This window comes from Cricetulus griseus, chromosome X, assembly GCF_003668045.3.
Source record: "Cricetulus griseus strain 17A/GY chromosome X, alternate assembly CriGri-PICRH-1.0, whole genome shotgun sequence".
Classification (NCBI taxonomy): Eukaryota; Metazoa; Chordata; class Mammalia; order Rodentia; family Cricetidae; genus Cricetulus; species Cricetulus griseus.
The window spans coordinates 114,260,241-114,282,847 of record NC_048604.1 but is presented as its reverse complement, the minus strand read 5'-3'; the positions used below and the strand labels follow the sequence as shown (position 1 = coordinate 114,282,847).

Genomic DNA, 22,607 nt, shown 5'->3' with positions numbered 1-22,607 from the left:
AAAGACAAAAATTCCTACCAAAAATGTCTCTCTCTCTCTCTCTCCATATATATATATATATATATATATATATATATATATAATTTGTATAATGATTTAAAATTTTTCCAAATAAAAGTGTTTGGCAGGAAACTTGATGTGACAGATGGCAATAATAATGACTGATAAGTATAAGTTGCTAAAGGGAATCAGCCACAGGGGCTCATGCTTATAATCCCAGCACTTGGAAGGCTAATGCAGGAGGATTATGAATTCAAGGCCAACCTGGGCTACATAGCAAGAATCCAATTATAAAAAATTTAAAAAACCATTAGTAGGGGATGGAGAGATGGCGGGAGTTAAGGGCACTGGTTGCTCTTCCAGAGGATCCAGGTTCAATTTTCAGCACCCACATGACAGCTCACAACTACCTCCAGTTCCAGGGGATCTGACACCCTTTTCTGTACCAATATACATGCTAGTAGAACAACTGTACACATAAAATAATAAAATAAAAAATATTTAAGGCTAGTTGTGGTGGCACATGTCTTTAATCCCAGCACTTTGGAGGGAAATCAGATCCCTGTGAGTTGGAGGCCGGCTTGATCTACCTAGTTAGTTCCAGGACAACCAAGGCTATGTAGAGAGACTCTGTCTCAAAAGCCTATTTTTAAAAAAAGCAATAAATAGCCAGACATGGTGGTACACTCAGCTTTAATCCCATCACTCAGGATGCAGGCCAGGCAGGATGCAACCTCTATGAGGTTGAGGTCTACATGGTCTACATAGCAAGTTCCAGGTCAACCAGGGCTACATAGGAAGACACTGTCTCCAAAAAATAATACAGAGAAAGAGAGAGACAGAGTCAGAGAGAGAAACACATAGAGAGACAGAGAAGAGATGCTTGTCTGAAGGTCAGTGGAGACAGTTTCAAGTGAGGGAAAATGGGCACATTCCAGGCTTAGTAGGTGAAACTTGCCCCTTACCCTGGCTGGTATGGCTGAGCTCTCCTTCTCCTTCAAAATCTCCCGGTAGCTGAAGGAGGAGACGCTACTACTGTCCCCTGTCTGGGTCCGGCTTGGTGAGTTCATCTCAGAGAGAACCAGCTCCTCAAGGCCTGGGGAGTGGAGGAAAAAGAAACCTGGGTCTGGATTCCTTGGAATCTCAGCACAGCAACCAACAAGAAGAGGCACAGACAGATTTTCCAAAGATGGAAAGAAGAAAAGAGACATTCAGGCAAGCAAACTCAAGGACTGGACCAGGAAGAAACAAGGGACCATCTCTGTTGGTCAACACAGCCAGTGAAAGAAAGGGAAGTGGATGAGGATGGGAGATAGGACAATGAGTAGACACAAGATTCCAGTGGCATAAGCATTCAAACTTAGATGCAGAAAAAGGAAGCCAGAGGGTTGAGAGTACACGGCGGCACACACACATGCAGGGGAAAGCCCAGAGACAGGAAGCCAGCACATGATGGAGACTGACAAAAACCACAGAGAAAGACACATTCAGATCAAAGTCAGAACAAAGATGGAGACAGACTTGTAGCCATTAACCTAGACCTTAGTCCCATCTAATGAATAAGAAAGATGTACAATATAAAACTCTAATCTAGTCCCACTTCTTAAATTAATCTATAACAAAACAGCTCTATTATAAATGAGAGGTTACTGCAGGAGGTTAAATGTCTCAGTGAGAAACTGGTTTGGTGAGAGCTATATGTTTTGCCATCTCACTTGAACACTCATTGAGCATGGTAGTACATGTTTGCAGGTAGATTACTTGAGCTGGGGAGTTCAGGGCTAGCCTGGCCAACTTAGAAGAATCCTGTCTCAAAAACAAACCCAAAAACATTGGTACTGAGTTTGTGACACTTCCCTTATAGCTGCTTCCAGGTATCAGGGAAAGGGTTAGTATCATACTCCAAAGGAGTCAATGCCTGAGTGGGGTTTCCCCACACCTCAGTTGACAGCAAATTGTCTCTACACCTGTCTGTGATCTAAGAGATGCACTAGAACCATTACTGAATCTGAGTTATTTCAATGTATTTACAGCTACTCCCAACCAAGAAAAGGTAGAAACAACTCCAGTTTTGTGTGGGTATGTCTTCTGCTTTCAGTGGCAGAAGTATTGTGGGTTGAGTTAGCAGTATATTGAAAACAGTACAAGCCAGACGTGGTGGCTGATGCTTGTAACTAAGCTCTTAGGAGACTAAGGCAGAGCAACTTGAGTTTGAAATCAGCCTGGGCTACAAAGTGATACTGTCTAAAAAACCCAATACTAATAACAGTGATGACAGTAGTGAAGATGACAGTGTTGGCTGGGCATTGGTGGCGCACGCCTTTAATCCCAGCACTTGGGAGGAAGAGGCAGGTGGATCTCTCTGTGAGTTCGAGGCCAGCCAGGACTGTTTTCCATAGAAAAGCCCTGACTTGAAAAAGAAGGGGGAGGAGGAGACAGTGTAGTGCTGTTGCCTATGGGAATTCTGTCTCTCTTGACTCATTCCGAGTTCCTGGAGGGGAATGATTTGGGGGTGGGGCTTGTATCAAGGATTCCAAACTTCTGTGAGGATTTCTACAGTACAAGAATAGAAACAGTAGAAAAAGCAGAGAAATAGATGTGGATACAGAGCAAACAGAAAGAACATACGCAGACAGGTGAACAGAGAAGGCAATGAGAAGACAGACACAGAAGAAATAGCAAACAGTGCAGAGAGAGAAAGGAGACAGAATTCAGGCAGGACAAAGAGCTGGAACTAAGGCTAAGAAAGGAGGTACAGAAGGCAGCCCAAAGGCTGACTTCTACCCATCCTGCCCTCTCACCTGAGCGGCTCTTGCTGTTGGTGAGGATGTCCTGCAGCCGCTCCTGCAGCTTGTCAGCGCGCTTCCGCTCCAGGTGCAGCTGCCGCTTAAGGTCTTTGAGCTAAAGGTTAGTGTATACAGTGGCAGGGGGTAAGAGCTGTGGCCCTTAAAGGGGCCATGTAAAGGGTCCATAAAGGAGGGAAGGAGATCACAAGCCTCACTAGCTTACCGCAGCACTGCCCTTCTTTTCCAGGATCCGCTGCCCATCCACTGTGTCCTTTACCTCCTGTGGTTAGAGAAGGCACAGCCGGCAGGTTACGGCACAGCTGCCTGCAGTGGACCCCCCTCCCTGCCCCATTCTGCAAGCTTAGGCCATGGCTATGTCTGGGACCATAGAGATACCACAGACCTGCTTCAGGCTGCTGATGGTCTTCACATGACCATCTCGCTCCTCCTGGGCCCGCTGGAGCTGATCCCGCACATCCTGAAGCTCTTCCTCCTTGCCCTGCAGAGCAAACAACAGCTCAAGCCACTGCATGAGAAGTCCCAGTTCTCCTGCGGTAGTACCTGGTACCCAGAGACAGTTACATCATCATGCGAGAATCACCTTCAACTCAGCAGCATGCTCCTCCCGGCACTGCTTGAGGGCTTCCTCTTGTTCCTGTTGCTGCTGCTGCAAGGATTCCTATAAAAAGAATCCCAGGTCTGCTCATGGCCCCCAAAGATAGTATGTCCAGTCAAGGGCATGTGAATCTCAGCAGAGTTCTTAGGGTATGACAAAAACACCTTTCTACTTTGAAACAAGGTCTCAGTATATACCCTGTACTGGCCTTGAACCCCCTTCAGCCTATTGAGAGCTGGAATTTACAGGTAACTCACTGCCATGTCAGGCAGAAACATCTTGTAGAAAACAGCACATGCCCTAAGGCAGAAGCATGAAGTGGAAGCCCACATCCATCATTCACATAGTAGAACAACTGATTTACATTTATATTTCTTTATTTAACAAAACAACACTGCACGCCAGGGATATTCAAATGGTTTTACATATATTAAGTCATTTTCTATAATCTTCCTAAAATACCTATTCAGTAAGGCATTATTTTCATCATTAATATTTTTGCTACTGGAAATGGAACCTGAGAGGCCTCAGTCATGCTACCAATGAAACTACACTCTCTGTCCCTCTTACCCCTTTCTGCCAAAGCTGAAAATGGGCCATAGAGAGATGAAATACATGGCATAAGGTCACACAGCTAGGAAGTGGCGCAGCCAGCATGCAAATTTAGGAAAACACCTGGCTCCAGTGTGTGCTCATTTCTGCTACAGGATACTGCCTCTTCTTCTTCTTCTTTTTTTTTTTGAGACAGGGTTTCTCTGTGGCTTTGGAGGCTGTCCTGGAACTAGCTTTTGTAGACCAGGCTGGTCTTAAACTCACAGAGATCCTCCTGCCTCTGCCTCCCGAGTGCTGGGATTAAAGGTGTGCGCCACCATCACCCGGCCAATACTGACTCTTCTTACTGCCATGAGTTTTCCAGTAAAGGGGGCAATAAATATTCTTTTTAAAGTAAAAAATTAGTGTATAACCAAACTTGGAAAGATAGTATGTTATAACTTTTTGGCAGAGGAACAATCCAGGAGGAAGAAATGCCTGTTCAAATCCACCCAAAGGCAGAGCATGGGTAGCCCTAACCAGATTTGCACCTTTACCAGGTACTATCAACTTACCTCAGCCTCCTTCAAGCGCCGTTCAAACCAGCCCTTGGCTCCATCCATGGAGTGTACCTGAGCCTGAAGTTCTTCCACTGTGTGCTGAAGAGTCTCCATTTCCCTTGTTCGAGCCTGGAAGGGGAAGACAGTCAGGAGTTGGGTAGCACAGGACTGGGCACCCTGCATATCACCTACCTGCCCACCAGCAACACCATGGTCTTCAGCTTTTAGAGGAGAAAAGGCATCGTTACCCCACTCACCTTCTCCTCCCGAATCTGCCCCCGGAGCTCCTCCTCCTGCCGTTTCTTGTCCTCATGCAGCTCGCGAAGCTCACGCTCATAACGAGCTCGCACCCCAAGCATCTCCTTCTCATGCCGTAATCGGACAGCTCCCAGCTCTTCTTTGTGCTGGGACTTCTCCTGCATTGACTCCATTGCTAGCTCATCGAGCATGGCCTTCCGTTTCTCAGCACTCTGGGGATCAGGAGGGTGGACCAAGAGTATAGCAATTAACTTTATCTCCCAACACCACAAAATGACCACCATTTTGTTCCATGCCCAAGGAACTAGCCAGACCCCAACTCTTCCCGGGCCCTTCAAACTGGCCAAGTCATTCACCCGTCCTTTAGGAGAAGGTCATTTTCTTTCTCTTTCTGTTCCTAAGATTTGGCCTTATCACTTCCTACCCTCATGGACTGGGCCATCTTTTTCCTTCTTCCCATGGTACCTTCCGAGCTTCGTGCAGGTCCTGGGTCAACTGCTCCTTCTCTTGCCCCATTTCTTGAAGTTGTTCCAGCAGCCGGTTATTGGCCCTTAATGACTCCTAATTCAGGAAAGAAGGGGAAAAGTTTGAGGAGAGTCTCTAGAGGGTGACAATCATCTAGAACACCTCTAGTAGACCTTCCCCCTAATAAAGCAGCTGTTATAATCACAATCATAATGGGAAATGACAGATGCTGCATCTTCCTCCCCAACTTATTCTTCCCTATTCCCTTAGCAACAGAATTTAAGTCACAAATATGACAGTCTAACGTATTTCTCCCTCCTCCTTCACAGACAGGTAGAGACATGTGATTCATTTCTTGTTTCTTTGTATTTTTCTCTTTTTGGAGACAGGGCCTCACTGTGTATCCCTGGCTTGCCTGGAACTCTCTATGTAGACCAGGCTGACATTGAACTCATCTGCCTCTGCCTCCTTAGTGCTGGGATTAAAGGTGTGCTCAGTCATGCCAAGCTACATTCCTTTTCTTTTCTTTCCTTCTCTTTTCTTTTTTTTTCAAGACAAGGTCTTATGTCAAAAGACTTTTTCTTGAGATAGTACCTCGTCTCAAACTTGTTAGGGAGCCAACAATGACCCTGAACTCCTAATCCTGCCTCTATCTACCAAATGCTAAGATTACAGGTATTGGACACGATGCCTGGGTTTGTTTTCCTTATGAACAATCTCTCGCAAGTTTTATTAAAGATAAACTTTCCTGGTTTACTTTTCACCAGTCTGTTCTGGTATGCTTCTTAATACCAGAATCACAAGGGTCAATGAAGCCAGTGCAATACTCTGTAATGTCTTCCATATGTTGTGCCCAATTCAATATTATTGCCACTGTGGTGATGGAAAACAGTTTTAGCCAACATGGAATAATAGTATCCTATTTCAGATTGGCTCAAAGCTGGGCAGTTGTTGGTAAAGATAACCAATTTCTATTTTCCCTGTTTGGTCATCTCCAGACTCTACTTGTATCCCAGCATGCACTTTCCACTTTTCGTAAAAAACTGGACCTAAAGTTGATCAACTCCAGAGACATTTTTATCTTCTTTGCAGCCACCATCTTCCTTAGATACATAAAAACTCCCAATCAAGAGCGGCCTCTAAAATGGCCAAGAATGAGAAAGCTTGTTTTCTTTCTCCCTTTCTTTATTATTTCTTGCTTCCTTCCTTCCCTTCCATTTCTTTCCTTTTGTTTTTTTAGATCAAGTTCTCTCTATGTAATCCTGGCTGTCCTGGAACTTACTATGTAGACCAGGCTGGTCTTGAACTCAGAGTTCTGCCTCTGCCTTACAGGTGCTGGGATTAAAGACCTGTGCCACCACATTTGGCCTGTTTCTTTCTTGAGACTGGGTCTTACTATGTTGCCCAGGCCAGCCTTGATTCCTTGATTCAAACAATCCTACCTCAGTTTCCAAAGCAACTAGGAATAGAGATAAGCATCACTGTGCCCCAGCTCAGGTCATTAATTTGTATCTAGAACTGGTGAATGCAACTTATATCTTTAATTTATTATGATGATTTGTATGTTTGATTTATCCTAACAGAATGGTGTCAGTGAGCGGGATGACCCAATGCCCCAAGGTTCCCAGAGAAAGAGGTAAACCTGCCACCACAGCCTGCCCTGCCGGGCCGCTGGGAGGCATCGGAGCAGCTTCCATAAGCTCGTGCCATCCCAGCGCTTCTGGAATTTAGACTCAGGAACTCCTAAGATGATAAAGACAGATCCGGATACAGAAAAACCTCTAACGGTTTACACTGCGGTAAAAAAAATATATGTAGGCTTGTGAGAGAAGGAAGCAGAGGCAGGCGGATTTCCACAGAGAAACCCTGTCTCAGGGAAAAAAGAAACAAAAGAAAGTAAAAATAAAGTAAAAAAAGCCACATAAAGACAAAAAATACAAGAGAATATGGATACTATATGCCATATTGTTGTCTTTAAATTGTTTGATTGCCAGGGAAAGACTTACTGCTGCTAAAATACATTTGATTATAAATGTTGCTAAATTAATAGAACTTATACATTTTAAAAATGCTTTGACTTCAAAATTTAAGTCTAAAGACAGGCTACTTAGAAAAAGGTTTTGCTTGTATTTCCACAAAAAATAAAAAGCTGTGGATTCCTTCCAGACTAATATGGTTTGATCAAGCAAGACCCCCTAAAGCTGAGATGATACAGCCTTACAGACTACAAAAACAAGGACTTGGTCAGGTTTCTATGTTTTATCATGATCCCTATGGTATATGAACATTGTCCCCAATCAGCAGGAAGCAGTTTAGAAAGAACGACGCCCATATTCCCAAATATTGTTTATAAATGTTTGTTTTCATTTAAATGGGGTTGGTTATAAATGGTAATGAGCATAGTCAACCTCTTTTTAAAGAAAAAAAGGGGAATAGGATATAGGAATGAATACTTTGCATTGGTATAGATTTTCATTTATTGATACAACTTTAAGGTCAATTTTTTGATATGTATATGTCTCCTCTTGTTTAGGTATTGTGTTTATACAGATCTTTTACCTATAATAGTCAGAACTTATAATTAGGTTAGTTAGGTTCTCTAGATATACAGAGATGTATTTGAAATGGTTAGGTATTCTTCAAACCTTTCAAAGATCTACAGAAATATGGCATTTAAATGGTTTAGGGTTTTTCTTGGCAGTGAGACACAACTGCTCCTGGCACACCAATTACATCAGAAAGGAGGATGGGTATCGAAGAAACTCGTTATGGAGTTTGCTTTCAACATGGCAAGATTAGCCATTTGGGCAAGAAACTGCTCTTGCTTGGACTGTTTGTTGTTGTATAAACTGGACATGCAGGACCCACAAGAAAGAGACTGCTGAACTTACAAAACAAGGCAGTACTGAAGGGTTCCTGTTGAAATGGAGAAGTGTGCTAGACACACTGTGGCCTATGGGCTGAAGATGGATGCCCCAAAGTTACAAAGGAACTTTGGGTGACTGTCCAGGTAGCGAGATGTCCTGTCAATTCTAGAGTTTATATATTATCCTTCTGTGGTCTTTGATAGAGTTGAAGACAGATAGTTATGGTTATAGTTTTCTTCAGTTATTATAAAAGATAAGTTACCCTTCTTTTTATTTAGACAGAAAAGAGGAGATGATGGGGAAAGTACTTCTGTGTATGTTTATCTTATTGATTGTTGAATAAAATACTGTTTGGCCAATGAGATAGCAAGTTAGATGGGACTAGGAGTCAAAGAGGATTCCGGGAAATGTAGTAGATAAGTGCTGATCCAGGCAGGAAGTGACATAGCAAGGAGACTCATATTTAAAGAAGGAGAAACAGGAAGCATCCCTTTTTTTCCCCTTCCTCTTCCAGCAGCACAGTGTGATCCACTGGCAAGGAGGGACGCCAATAAGGCATCCAATAAGATAAGTCTTATAAAATATATAGATTTATGATAATTAAGACTGAGCTAGCAGATGAGAATCCTAGTCATTGGCCAAGCAGCTTTAAACCTAATACAAGTTTCTATATTCATTTGGGCCTAACTCGGGTGGGTGGCTGGTGTAAAGCTCACACGTGGCGGTGGGGCTCAGGCGGCTTTTGGCAAAAAGGTTTATCGGAACATTTGTTTTTTGAGACAGGGTTTCTCTGTGTAGCTTTGGAGGCTGTCCTGGTTCTCCCTCTCTAGACCAGGCTGCCTGGAACTCATAGAGATCCACCTGCCTCTGCTTCCTGAGTGCTGGGACCAAAGGTGTGTGCCACCACCTGGCTTTGTTTGTTTGTTTTTGGGACAGGAGCTGGCCTCAAGCTCATGGAGATCTATGTATCCCTGCCTTGTTTAAAATTCCAAGAGCTTGGAATAAAGGTGTGTGCCACTTTATATTTTTAAGACACAGCCTAGCCTCAAATTCACAACCCTTCTTTCTTAGCTTTCTTTTTACATTTATTTATTTATTTTAGATTTATTTTGTGTGTCTAGATGTATTGCCTGCATGTATGTCTGGGCACCACATGCATGCCTGGTACCCAGGGAGGCCAGAAGATGGCATCAGATCCCCTGGAACTGAAGTTAAGACAGCTGTGAGCTGTCATGTGCACACTGAGAATTGAACCCTGATCCTCTGGAAGAGCAGCCAGTGTTCTTAACTGCTGAGCCATCTCTCCAGCCTTGTCTGATCTTTCTGAGTGCTAGGATTATAGGCATGAACCACCATACTCAGCAGAGCATGTTCTTGAAAGAAAGGAAGGTGCTTTTTGTTAGTCATTGTTCCCTTTCCTCTTTCCTTCGATATACCATGTAAAGATGAAGGTGAAACACTTTCAACAACTATCCTGGAAGCAAAGGCTAGAAGTCTGTGTCAAAGGCTGTAAAATAGCAAAGGAGAAAGAACCTAGGTCACTGGCGAATAGCTGTCCATAATTCAAGACAGGTGTGGCGGCTTGTGCCTATAATAGCAGCTCTCGGGAGGCTAAGACAGGATAACTGCCATGAGTTTGAGGCTAGCCTTGGCTATATAATGAGTACCAGGCCAGACAGGAATACATAACAAATAACTGTCTGAAACAAACTAAACAAAAAGGAAAGAAAAAAACCTCATTACCACTATTCATCCCTGAACAACCTACTTAGTATTTTCTTTGTTTTTCTTTTTGAGACAAGGTCACACTCTGTAGCCTAGGCTGGGCTTAAATTCATAGCAATCCTCCTGCCTCAGACTGCTGAGTGCCACCGTGCCAAGCTCCCTACTTAATTGTTTTACATAAGAGAAAACTAAACTTCTATATACATGTAACTCTCTCTTTCTCCCTCTCTCTCTCTCTCTCTCTCTCTCTCTCTCTGTGTGTGTGTGTGTGTGTGAATCCTTTGTGTGCACAGATGCATACATATATGCAGAGACCAGAGGAGGATATTGAGTTAATCTTACTCTCACTTTTGACCTTATTTCTTTGAGCCAAGGTCTCTCACTAAATCTGTTGCTCATAGTTTTTGGCTACGCTGGTTAGTCACCAAGCCCCAGCAATCCTCCTGTCATCACCTCTCCACCCTCCCAGCACTGGAGTTATGGGCACACTTTTTACATGGTGCTGGGAACTAAACTCAGATGTTCAAGCTTGCAAAGCAAGCAGTCTTTTTTGTTTTGTTTTGTTTTGTTTTTTCGAGTCAGGGTTTCTCTGTGGCTTTGGAGGCTGTCCTGGAACTCACTCTTGTAGACCAGGCTGGTCTCAAACTCACAGAGATCCGCCTGCCTCTGCTTCCTGAGTGCTGGGATTAAAGGCATGTGCCACAACCACCCGGCCGCAAAGCAAGCACTGTTATCCACTGAACCATCTTAATACCCCACTTTAATACAAGGTCTGCTCATGAAGCCCTATCTGGCCTCAACCTTGCTATATAATTAGGGTGACATTAAACTTCTGATCTTCTTGTCTCTGCCTCCTATGTGCTGAAATCACAAGTGTACATCACAGAGCCTGGTTTATGCAGTGCTGTGGATTGAACCCAGGGCTTTGTGCATGCAATATAAGCACTTTGTTAACTAAGCTGGATCACCAGCCCTACACTTTTTTTGTTGAGACAGAGTCTCACCATGTAACTATCCTGGAACTCAGAAAGCTGGCCTCAAACTCAAAGAGATCTGCCTGCCTCTGCCTCCCAAGTGCTGGAATTAAAGGCGTGTACCACTATGTCTGACCCAAAATTTCTTTCTTATTTAATCCAGTATTATTCTAGTTTCACCAGACTAAGCATCCTTCATCCTAAAACTCAAAATCTGAAACTTTTTTATGTTTCTTTCAGGCAAGGTCTTACTATGTAGCCTTGGATGTCCTAGTATTCACTCTGCAACTAAGACCAGCCTAAAGTTTATGACAACCCCCCTGCCTCAGCTATCTGAGTGCTAGGATTATAGGCACACACCAGCATACTTGGCTTAAAACCTAAAATTTTGGGGGTATGCACATAATGCCACATATAGGAATTCCACACCTGGTCACCAATGATGGGTCACTCTCAAAATGTGGTAGCACACACCTTTAATTTCAGCAGTTGTGTGGCAGAAGCAGGTGGAGTTCTGTGAGTTCAAGGCCAGCCTGGTCTACATAGCAAGTGCTAGGACAGCCAGGGTTACATAAAGAGCTCTATCTTGTCTCAAAAAAAGCAGGAGCACTAAAATGGTTTATAAAATTACCTTCAGGCTATATGTATAAGTTATGTTTAGATTTAGGTTTCATCCCTAAAAGATCTCAGTAACTATGCAAATATTCCCAAATGAGACAAAATCTGAAGCAAAGATTACATATGAGAGACATTCAATCTGTACATCATGATACCAGAATGGAAACTTTAACTGAGGAAGCTCAGTTTTGCCAAAATAAAATTTCCCATATCAGGCATATAGATACTAGGATGTTAAGGAGTCAGCCAGGAACCCAGGTTTCTCTGACTCCAAAGTCTTCTCACTATTCCTCAAGGGCAATCCATGGCACCAGTACTAGGAAACTACAAGCCATGGCAGAAGAAGCATCACCTGGAGTTGGGAGTTGAGGTCATCTTTCAGTCCCATAAGATCTTCATATTCAGCCTGCCGATGCTGTAACTCAGCTGACAATTCAGTGGTCTGGTCCCGAAGCATGTTCAGTTCTTGTGCCTTTGCTGTATGGATCTGAAGAAAGTAGCAATGGTATGAAATGGAATGCAGGGAGCCCTAATGCCCAGGAACTCCTAGGTCTCCCAGTTCCAGGAAGATAGAGGAGTATGAAGAGAGGTAGAAAGACAGAAACTTTAAAACAGAAAAGCAGGGAGGTTAGTGGAATATTCATGCAATAAAATACTACACAATGATAAAAGAACCCATGCCACATACTGATACATCTCACAGACATGGAGGTACCAGAAAGCAGGCAAGGACAAAATAGCATCAATTTCATTTATATGAAAAAAATAAGGAACATGAATCTATGTTGCTAAAGGTTAGAATACTGGTTAATTCCAAGGATATGCTGACTAGAAAGGTAAAAGGACATTCTAGCATACTGAAAATGCTCTGTAGCTTGTTCTGGAAGGTGGCTACATGGAGTTATAAAGGAATATGAATAGACAGACACATTAGATTCACTGAGCACACACTTAAGATTATTACATTTCATGCACTTTATCATAGAGAAACTAGAATGCCAGAAAAGCAGGCATAGATGGAGAAGAAGGCTGGAAGCCAACAGAAAAGAGGAACAGAAACCAAAACCACAGAAGACTAAAGGGTCCAGACCACCCTGGCCAGGTGTGGACCAAAAGCCAAGAGAGATAAAGGAAACAAGGAGACATCAGCAAGGGCTCCCAGATGTCCTGTACCTGCTCCAGAGCAGCCAAGCTAGTCCTCAAGGCATTGTTCTCAGCCAAAAGCCCTTCCACTTGTTCCTGGGCATCTGCACTCTGGATGGACACCTGGCCCCACCCCCATGACAGGTGAGAGCGGGTCCAGAACAGAGGGACAGGACCTACCCACAGCCAAGAAAGAAAGGAGACAGACACACAGACACACAGACCAGGACTAGGAAAAGCAAGACCCCTTGGGCCGTGCTTGCCTGTAAAATACCAACTCATCCTGCTGCCACCCTCAAGCCCAGCTCTCAAGCCTACCAAGTACAACATACCTGATCTTGTAGGGCCCGCAATGCTGCTGCATGCTCCAGGCGCTCCCCCTGCCGCTGATCTCTTAGCTCTGCCAAGCTCTGTGGGAAGTCAGGTAATCCCATTCCAGACCTCATCCTTCCCTGGGTGCACATAGATATACAGACTCCCTCTGTGACTACCGAAAAGCCTGTTCTCAGCACCCGTAAGGCTTGAACTAGCTATCAGAGGTCTCAGGTTCACCCAGACTCCAAGCTATTATGCATAGGGCTCTCAAACACATTCACTCCCTCTCTCCCAGCCTCTGAGAATCTCTGACAAGCCTAAGTTCCTGAACCTAGCTTCTGAGGAGCTCATAGTCACCCAGATTCAAGCTTGGGAGCCCCAGGATTTTTGGCCCATAGGGACTGTAATTTTACCCATCTCCGAACCCTAACCACGAACCCTAACCACTAAGAGTTGTTGACATACTTAACCCCATGTCCCAAACTTAGGAGCCACAGTTCACACAAACTCCCACTCCAGACCCTAAAGATTGCAAATTCATGACCTAGTTTCCAGCTCTTGAAGAAGCCTTAGACTTACCCATCTCCACCGCCACACTGCCTTCCCATCTCTGGGAGTCTTTAGACCTAGATCACCAACAGCTCCTGAGGATTTTATCCAAAATCTGTCCCAGCCTTTGCACTGCAATCTTCTAGGGGCCCTGTTCCCACAAGCTACCACATCCTCCATTCCAAGAAACTTCAGACGTGCTTCCTCTCTGGGGAAACTCAGAGGCTTTAAAGTCAGACAGCCCTAGTCCCCAAGAACTGCACACTCATGTAGACCTTCATTGCAGCCTTTGAAGGTCCCAGCTTTTCACTGCCACCAAGCAAGGATCTTAGAACCTCAGGACTACCCCTCACATATGAACCCACTTCTTTTTTGCTGTTGTTGTTGGTTTGGGTTTTGGTTTTTCAAGACAGGGTTTACTCTGTGTGACCTTGGCTATCCTGGAACTCGCTCTGTAGACCAGGCTGGCCTTGAACTCACAGAGATCCACCTGCCTCTGCCTCCCAAGTTCTGGGATTAAAAGTGTGCATCACCACTGCCCAGCAAACCCACTTCTTAACACCACAGAACCAAAACAGCTTTCCAAACCCTGAAGGTCTCAACTATATACCCTGCCTCCAGCCCCAACTGTCCCATATTTGAAAGTCCAGTGTCTACTCAACCCTTATGTCTTTGAACCCTTGAAGTCTCCAATATACTGATATCATAGCTTTTAAATTTATTATTATTATTATTATTATTATTATTATTATTATTATTATTATTATTATTATTGGAACAGGGTCTCATTGTGTATCTCTGGCTGGCCTTGAACTCACAGAATTTCACCTGCCTTTACCTCCCAAGTGCTTGGACTAAAGGTGTGCACCACTGTACCCAGCTGATATCATAGCTTTTAAAGGTCTCAGCATCACCCAGTGTCTACTGGGAGAGTTCCACAGCTCACATTCATCGTAATTTCTGGTCCCAGACCCCCATAAGAGTTCTGTTTCATACAAACTTGTGGCACACAATCAGAGCCCTTTGATTCCCACCTCAGGATCTCTGACTTATGTAAATTCCTAAACCAACACCTAGGGCTCTTGGGTTTCTTTGTTTCCATTTTTCTAGCTCTTAGAGGGCTTACACATACCTATCAAGTTGCTACATTTCCAAATCTCAGACACCCCAATCAGCCTCTAAAGACCTCATATTTCCCCAGACTGTCCACTCCAAGAATCTTTTGTTGTTGTTGTTGTTGTTTTTTTAAGACAGGGTTTCTCTGTGGCTTTGGAGGCTGTCCTGGAACTAGCTCTGTAGACCAGGCTGGTCTCGAACTCACAGAGATCCTCCTGCCTCTGCCTCCCAAGTTCTGGGATTAAAGGCGTGTGCCACCATCGCCCAGCTACTCCAAAAATCTTGGGACCTAGGCCCCATCACCTGATTGGCAGCCTCAAGTTCCTGTTGCAGCTTTTCAGTGCGAGCCAACTGGGCTTTGAGATCAGCTTCCTTCCGCTGTTGTAATTCTTCAATTTTGTTTCTAGGGGTGAGAAGGATAGAGTACATTAGGCACAGCTAGAGGCCCAGTCTCCCATCTCTACCCCTGTAGTCTTTGGTTAATTTGGCTGGGCATGGTCCCTGTTTTTCTACTACTGACAACCCCAGTAGTTACCTGCTATCATTAAATAGTGTCTCCTTCTCTGTCTGAAGACGGCAAAAACTGAACACAGAAAGACATATATTATTTCCACAAGTCAATCCCTTTCTCTCTAGGCCCCCAAAACCCCTGGAAAAGAAAAGTATACCTTTCCTGTTTCTTTTTCAGTTTCTCAGAGAGCTGAGGGAGAAAGAGGAAGGAGTATAGACAAATAATAGTGAGAATATTGATAAAATAAAATAATAACAACACTTACAGGTACTTCATACTGAGTCCTTCCTACAAGTTGGGTTTTACTTAAGATATTCTTTCAGAATTCTCAGGACATCCTTGAGAACTAAGAACTACTGATTTTATAAATGGGTAAAATGAGTCTCAGAAGGGCTAAGCAATTTGATGGCCCACTTGTTTGCAGCAGCAATACCATCTCCAGCTAGCTCCCTTGAACTCCAAAGGCCATTATTTATGCTCCTAAAGCAGTGGTTAATGGCCACATCACAGAACGGCTAGGCTGGGAGGCCTGGAAAGTAGGACCCCAATTGGTTGTCTCACCACTGGGCCCCCAGGTTCTAAGGGCATTCTTACACAGATGAATTGGCAAAGCTGTGAGGAAACAGAAGGGATGGGCCTGCCATGCACAAGGTAGAATGGGACCACATTAGCTTATTCCACAATGAAAGCAACTCTGAGCTTTGTAAGCCTCTATTTCACACATGATCAAATTGAAGCTCTGAGGATGCACAATGCTCCTCTGCTGTCAGGAGAAAGCCAGGCGGCGGCAAACCCCACCTTGGCAAGTTCCTCCTGTAGTCTGGAGGTTTCAGCTTGCTTTGAGCTCTGCGGGTGGTGAGGGGGGAAGATAAGGGATGGAGTTGTTATCAGCAAGGATGGAGAAAGGCCTCTGCTTTTGCCTGTCCCACCTCCCTTTAGCCCATGAGATGGTGATGTCACAGACATCTCCATGGACCCACAGGCAGGAGTAGGGCATCTGCTGTCTCCCAGCATCCCAGTCCCAAGAGGCCCAAATTTACCTCTAAGCCTTGCAGCTGCTCCCAGAGCAATTTCTTTTCTTCTTTCTCCATTTCCCATTTTAGCTCCACTTCTGCTAATGGCATAGGGGACAGGGCAGTGGAGGGTATATCTCCTGGGAGATCCCCTTGACCCTCACTGGCAATTGAGGACCTCACAGTCTCTTTCTCATAGCGTTCCTGCAGTGCTGTTGTGTAGACAAGAATGTATTATGGGGGGCTAGAGAGATGGCTCAGCAGTTAAGAGCACTGGCTGCTCTTTCAAAGGCCCTAGGTTCAATTCCCAGCACCCACATGGTGGCTGACAACTGTTTATAAGGGGATCCAATACACTCCTCTGGTATGCAGAGGAACATGCAGAGCACTTATATATAAAAAATATAAAGAAAGGAAAAAGAATATCTGATTAATGAAATTGTCTCTGAAGCCTCTTGCTACGTCTCAAATACAGGGAGAACTATCTATCCTTTAGCCTCTCAGGTTGCACAGGGTCCTGCCCCAGATGAAGCCACACTCAGGCCTGTCACATAACTTTTAAGTCCCACCAACCTCTAAAATCCTATCTACCATGTTCCATACCATATTTGCACATATAACCTAATCCTACCCATATTGTACCTGGTTTCATTCCTGACTGTGCAACCAGCACCCACCACCATATAAGCCCCAGCTACTCACCAAAGGTCCATGTGTCAGGCCCTTCTCAAGCTGTCTTTCTGCCTTCATTTCAGACCCTATTTACAATCTGGGCTCAGAATCTTCCCATTGTTCTATTACTGCTTAGTCAACATCTCCTTTTCAACATTCATGCTGCTGTTCTTTAACATTTGCTAAGAACCAGACACTGAACTAAGGCAGAGTGAAACCTTCATCTTCCTGCCACAAATAAATATTCTGGTGTATGTACTGTGTAGATGAGCAAGTTTTAGACCCTGAGAGGTAAAATACCCTCCAAAATGCAAAAATCACACACTAGGTCAGGCAAGGCCAAGTCTCACTCTGGAATTTCCTCTTTTTCCCATAAGAGGACTATATCTATGCTTTCTCTGCTCAAGATGTGAGCTCCCTATTTCCCAGGAAGGCCTCCATGCACCTGCCACGTTCTTCTGCAAGGCTGTGTTCTCTGCCTGCAGCCTCAGCAGCTCCCCATCCACATGCGATCCAGTAGCCCCTTCCTTCAGTTGCCGGTTCTCTAGCTCCAGCTGCTCCAGCTGGCTACAGAGCTGAGCAGGGGAGAGAGATGACAGAGAAATAGCAAATCAGAACAATATCCACCAAAACACAAATAGCGCTCAGCCACTCAGTGTAGAATTCATTAAATTCCCACAGGAACCCTATAACACAGTTCCTCTTATACTTTGTGGATACAGATACAGAGATATTAAACCATTTCCAATTTACACTTCTGTTAAGTAGTGAAGTCAAAAAGGTGAGAATACTGAGAACAGCCTTCCCTTTGCCGATCTCCGACTTCTCAGATGCAGAGACCTTAGGCTGCTATGGAAGCTGTTAAGCACCATGGACAGACCCACTGGCACCCGCCACCCCTCCGTGGAAAAATATCCTAGATCCCTGGGTCCAAGGACAGCTCCCTCTCAACCCAGGCATCACAGACAGCTTGCAAGACATTTCCAGAGTAAACACAGCTTACAGTTTTTATTACTTCCAGTCTTTAGCTTTGGAGAGGTACGCCATGAAAATAAAATTCAGCGGGCCCCACTGTTCATTCACCTCCTGGTTAAAACAACAGTTTCACAAGACAATCCCTTGTCTCCACTTTTAGACCAGACTACTGAGGCCTACAAGTTTTTTATTTTATTGCCTAGGATATAACATCATTTTTTTCAACCGTTTCTTCACCTGACTGGCTTCTATGCATCCTTTAACACTTTAATCAGATATCATCTTTAAAGCAGGATTAGCCAACACAAATTCCAGTATTTTACCACAGCATTGTCTGTTCACTTATTTCTAACCTAGTATCAATCACCATTAAATTTATTTGTTGGTGGTGTTTCTTTTATTATTTTATTTTGTGGGTTTTGTATGGGTTGTAGTTATTGTTGTTTTTCTTTTTGTGGTTGTTGTTCTTTAAGACAGAATCTCACCATGTAGCCCAGGCTGATCTTGAACTCATTTCTAAATGCTGAGATTACAGGCATGTACTACCACCCTGCCTGGCTAAATTTTATTTTGTAACATAGTCACAAAACAGAGTCTGAAACTACATTGATTGGACATGAATTCCAGAACACAAAATACATAGCAGGTCCCTTTAAATATTTGTCAAAAGAACATCTGAGCTGATGAAATATCTTGGCAGGCTCTAGCATCATGTCTTTCTGTAAATACCATCAAAGCCTGAGAGGAGTAGGAAGGGGCTCAATTTTCCTCATCCATTAAAAGGGGATTCTAAAAATATTTTATAATTGTATTGTAAGAATTGAATGAATAATGTGGAACAATTAAAATGGGGATAACTATAGAAGAAATAGCATTAGTAAACTATCATTATTATTCCCCCACCCTACCTACAAAATATCAGTATTCTGGACAGTTTTTGTCAACTTTATACAAGCTAGGGTCATCTGGAAAGGGAAAACCTCAATTGAGAAAATGCCTCCATCAGCTTGGCATGTAATTGAGTCTGTTGGACATTTTCTTGATTAATGATTGATATGGGAGGACCCAGCTCATTGTGAGTGGTATCACCCCTGGGATGGTGGACAAGAGTGGTATAAGCAAAGAGGCTGAGTGATCTATGGAGAGCAAGCTAATAAGCAGTGTTCCCTCCACTGCCTCTGCTTCAGTTCTTGCCTCCAGTTCCTGACTTGGCTTCCCGCAATGATGGATTGTGAACTGTAAGCCAAATAAATGGTTTCCTCTCCAGGTTTGTTTTGGTCAGTGTTTTATCACAGCAATTGAAAGCAAACTATAACAGCAAGTTACCCAAGAGTTAGGACCATTCCTTGCAGCTCACAATTTTATTTCCTGAACACAAAATACATAGCAGGTCCCTTTAAATATTTGTCAAAAGAACAACTAAGCTGATGAAATATCTTGGCAGGCTCTAGCATCTTGTCTTTCTGTAAATACCATCAAGGCCTTAGAGGAGTAGGAAGAGGATTATGAAGGATCCCAGAGCGGTGCAGAAAAACACTACGAGTAGTTATGAGAGCACCAGAAAGCTCCAGGGACCAGGGAGAGGGGCTCATACCAGAAAGTATTAAAGTGCAATAAATGACTTCTGTGGAATAGTGGAGTGGACCAATAGAGAAAACTAGAAGTAAGGAGATCAAAAGGCTGTGGAAGCAGAGCAGATGAGAGGAGGTAGAGGTGAGGCAGGCCAAAAACACAGAATGAACACAAACATGTTTCATACTAAGCAAGCACTCTTCCACTGAGCCATATTCTAAGTTCATGGTTATAAAACACCTCCTTCTCCTTTACTTTGTGCTCCCCCATCCACTGGAAAGGGATGGAAATGTGGCACAGTGATAGAACACATGCTTAGCATGCATGATCCCTGGGTTGGATCTTCATCACCACAAACAAATCAAGACATAGTTTAGAGGGAAAATGAACTAATGAGATAATGTCACTAGTGAACACTTCCATAGTTCATACTATCCATGTAGAAGGCTTTAAATGACTTACATACATTTACCCACTGAATCCTCATAAAAGTCCTGTGAGGCAGGTGTTACTATCATCACCATTTCCATTTTAAACATTTGAGAATCAAAAAAAAGGAGGCTAAGTGGCTTGCTTAAAGTAATAGTTAGTAAAAGGTACAGCCAAGATCTTAATCTAGGCCTCTGGTTCCAGAGTCCTTACTCAGAATTACTGATTGCTAAACTGCCTCTCCTGGCATTGCAACTACTTAAAGATTGATGTCTATTGTATTTTGTCTTGAGTTTTTGACTTTTTAAATATTTTTGTTTGTTCTTTGATTTGTGATGTAGCCCAGTCTGGCCTAGAACTCTGGTAGCTGAGGATGACCTTAAGCTTCTAATTCTCCTGTCTCTACTGCCTAAGTGCTAAAATTACAGGCATGTGTCACCACACACAGTTTTATGCAGTGCTAGGGACTGAACCCAGGATTTCATTCATGTGAGTCAGGCACTCTACCAATTAAGTCATATCCCAGAGCCTTGTATGTTTTTTGTTGTTATTTTTGACAATTTCTTATCATACACATTTATTGTGATCACATTCCTCTTCTTTTGCTTTTTAAAGCAGTGTAGGCCCATCAGATGGGGACCTTAGAAATAACATTCTTGTTTTCTACAGAATATTTTTCCTTAAAACACACTGAAACTCACAAAATGATCAACCATGGGTACAGAAGACTAATAGGAGAATAAAACACAGGATCGACAACTGCCCAGTAGGGTTAGAAACAGCCAGGACATTAAAATCAGTAAGGAGATAGAATTAGCCAATCCAGGATGAATTACCTGGAAGAAGTGGAACCCCAGACTCATGTCAGATGAAGGAAAGAAAAAGAAAAGGGAAGCAGTTCAAACACTTTTCCATCCATGTTAAGCAATAACTACTTAAAACCCCAGAACACACTGGGGCTCCATAGTGCCAGCCCAAAACTATGCAAATGGAGACTTGAATTAAATAAAACGAGTGATTTAGGAACCAAATGAACTCAGAGCTCAACGGATCTAATTCCATGAGTGTTTGGCCCCACCTGTCAAATCACTGCCCCCAGCAACAGACTAAGGCCTGTTTCAGCACCAAGGACAGCGCCCAGCGCCAGACCCTGTCCACCCTCTACTGCTGAGTTTTCAGCCTAGGTGGCTCTTGCCCATGCATACACAGGCGCACCATTCCCGTTTCCACCCTCTGCTATCCCAGGCACCAGCACCTTGCTGAACTCGGCCATAAGTGTACTGTTCTGCAAACGGAAGTCCTCCTCCTGGCTGTGCAGCTTTGCCTGCAGCATCTCATTTTCACTCAGCAGTACCTCCACTTCCTGCAGTGGCAGACATGGGCCAGGACTCCAACAGGGGTAGATAGGATGGGGAGGTAGGTAAAGAAGGAGAGAGAAGGAAAAATGGCATTGGGTAGGAAGCATATAGGGTAGAAAGAGTGAGGCAATATATGGGAAGAAAGACACATAGGGAAGGAGACAGAGACAGAGAAGGCAAGACAAGGGGTTGAGGGGAAAGAGAAATAATGATAGGTAGATGAGGAAAAGAGAGAAGACAGGGAGTGAGAGGGGGATCAGGAAAAAGAAAAGACAGGAAAACAGGAACAAAGTGATTTCAACAGGAAAAGAATATAGCAAAGAGAAGAGAAAGGAAGGATTTAGGAAAAGCAATGAGTAAGGAAGACAAAGGAATAGGAGAAAGAGAAACAAGAAGTCAGAAATAGAAAGGAAAACCAGAAAAGAGAAATGAAAGAGACAGAAACATGTGGAAGAGAGACAAAGGGAAAGTTGAAGAGAAGAAACAGAGGGGGAGACAGGAAGGCAGAGACATAGATTCATGAGGATAAAGAAAAATATACATAGAAGCAAAGAGTGTGAGACAAACACAGGAAAACAAAGACATAGAAATGCACAGTAGTGAGGAAGTTGCAGATACATGGATGTACATAGATAAAGGCCAGTACAATGCCACCAAACAGAAATATCCCCACTAGGACAGTCTTTGCACACATATTCACCCACCAAAGGCCCCCTTACCTGAGCTTTCTTGCTCTTGCTTAGTGCCTAAAAGGAAGGGTGGAAGAGAGCTAAAGTGAACAGCAATGGACCCCTCTGTGGGATATGGAGACTATGTGGCAGGTATTAAGTGAAGGCAATGATGTGCTGTAGGATGGAAATATGTTTAAACACAGAACTTTCATAACAATTGGAAGCCCACAGAAATAACAGAAGAAATGAGCAAAGAATGATTGGGAATTCTGGTGCCTTGGTGCCACAGCACTCAAAAAATATCTTCCTTTCTTCTATGCTCTTAATAGTTTGAGGGGGAAATAGTGCCTTAGAATTTAATTCTTTATATACTGGATCTCCAAGTTAGTAAATTGTGGCTTTATCACTATATCTGTTCAAACACATCAGTGTGCTTCCCTCTCATGCAACATAGCAACTTATGTCCCTCAGATTGGCAGCCAAGGCTTTGGACATCAATACCCCAGCAAGAACTCTAGTTTCCTAACTGCCAGATTGTCTGGATTTTGTATTATTCACCAAACAAGTGTTTTTAAATTTTTATTTATCTATCTATATTTATTATTTATTATTAGTGTGTGCGTGCATGTGAACACTTGAGTGGCACAGCTTATACATGGAGGTCAGAGAATAACTTCATGGAGTCAGTTCCCCTTCCACATCTTTAAAAAACTGTTAATTTGTGTGTATGAATGCATACAGTACTCTTGAAAACCAGAAGAGGGCATCATATCTCCAGAAGCTGGAGTTACAGTCTGTTTGGGAAATGTCCTGAGTGCTGCGGATGGAACTCAGGGTCTCTGCAAGAGCAGCCAGTGCTCCTAACTGCTGAGCTCCAGACCCT

The 22,607-nt window shown here is 43.6% G+C and overlaps 1 protein-coding gene across 16 annotated transcripts in view; it reads right to left on the bottom strand.

The window, feature by feature from the left end:
• Positions 1–22,607, bottom strand: part of Gripap1 (GRIP1 associated protein 1) — a 30,260-nt gene that overhangs the window by 3,931 nt on the left and 3,722 nt on the right. For 3 of the 16 annotated variants that reach the window (XM_027433222.2, XM_027433208.2, XM_027433210.2), the window contains exons 4-22: positions 21,773–21,799; positions 20,951–21,058; positions 17,165–17,294; positions 16,075–16,259; positions 15,833–15,880; positions 15,192–15,223; positions 15,059–15,106; positions 14,827–14,926; positions 12,876–12,995; positions 12,574–12,666; positions 11,753–11,887; positions 5,217–5,312; positions 4,751–4,963; positions 4,509–4,622; positions 3,388–3,465; positions 3,190–3,285; positions 3,010–3,066; positions 2,802–2,901; positions 966–1,096 (exon numbers count right to left, since the gene is read on the bottom strand). In XM_027433222.2, coding sequence (XP_027289023.1) covers positions 966–1,096; positions 2,802–2,901; positions 3,010–3,066; positions 3,190–3,285; positions 3,388–3,465; positions 4,509–4,622; positions 4,751–4,963; positions 5,217–5,312; positions 11,753–11,887; positions 12,574–12,666; positions 12,876–12,995; positions 14,827–14,926; positions 15,059–15,106; positions 15,192–15,223; positions 15,833–15,880; positions 16,075–16,259; positions 17,165–17,294; positions 20,951–21,058; positions 21,773–21,799 — 1,911 coding nt within the window. The remainder of the gene's footprint in view (positions 1–965; positions 1,097–2,801; positions 2,902–3,009; positions 3,067–3,189; positions 3,286–3,387; positions 3,466–4,508; positions 4,623–4,750; positions 4,964–5,216; positions 5,313–11,752; positions 11,888–12,573; positions 12,667–12,875; positions 12,996–14,826; positions 14,927–15,058; positions 15,107–15,191; positions 15,224–15,832; positions 15,881–16,074; positions 16,260–17,164; positions 17,295–20,950; positions 21,059–21,772; positions 21,800–22,607) is intronic. The other 13 variants (XM_027433209.2, XM_027433212.2, XM_027433215.2 and 10 more) reach the window with 9 other exon arrangements.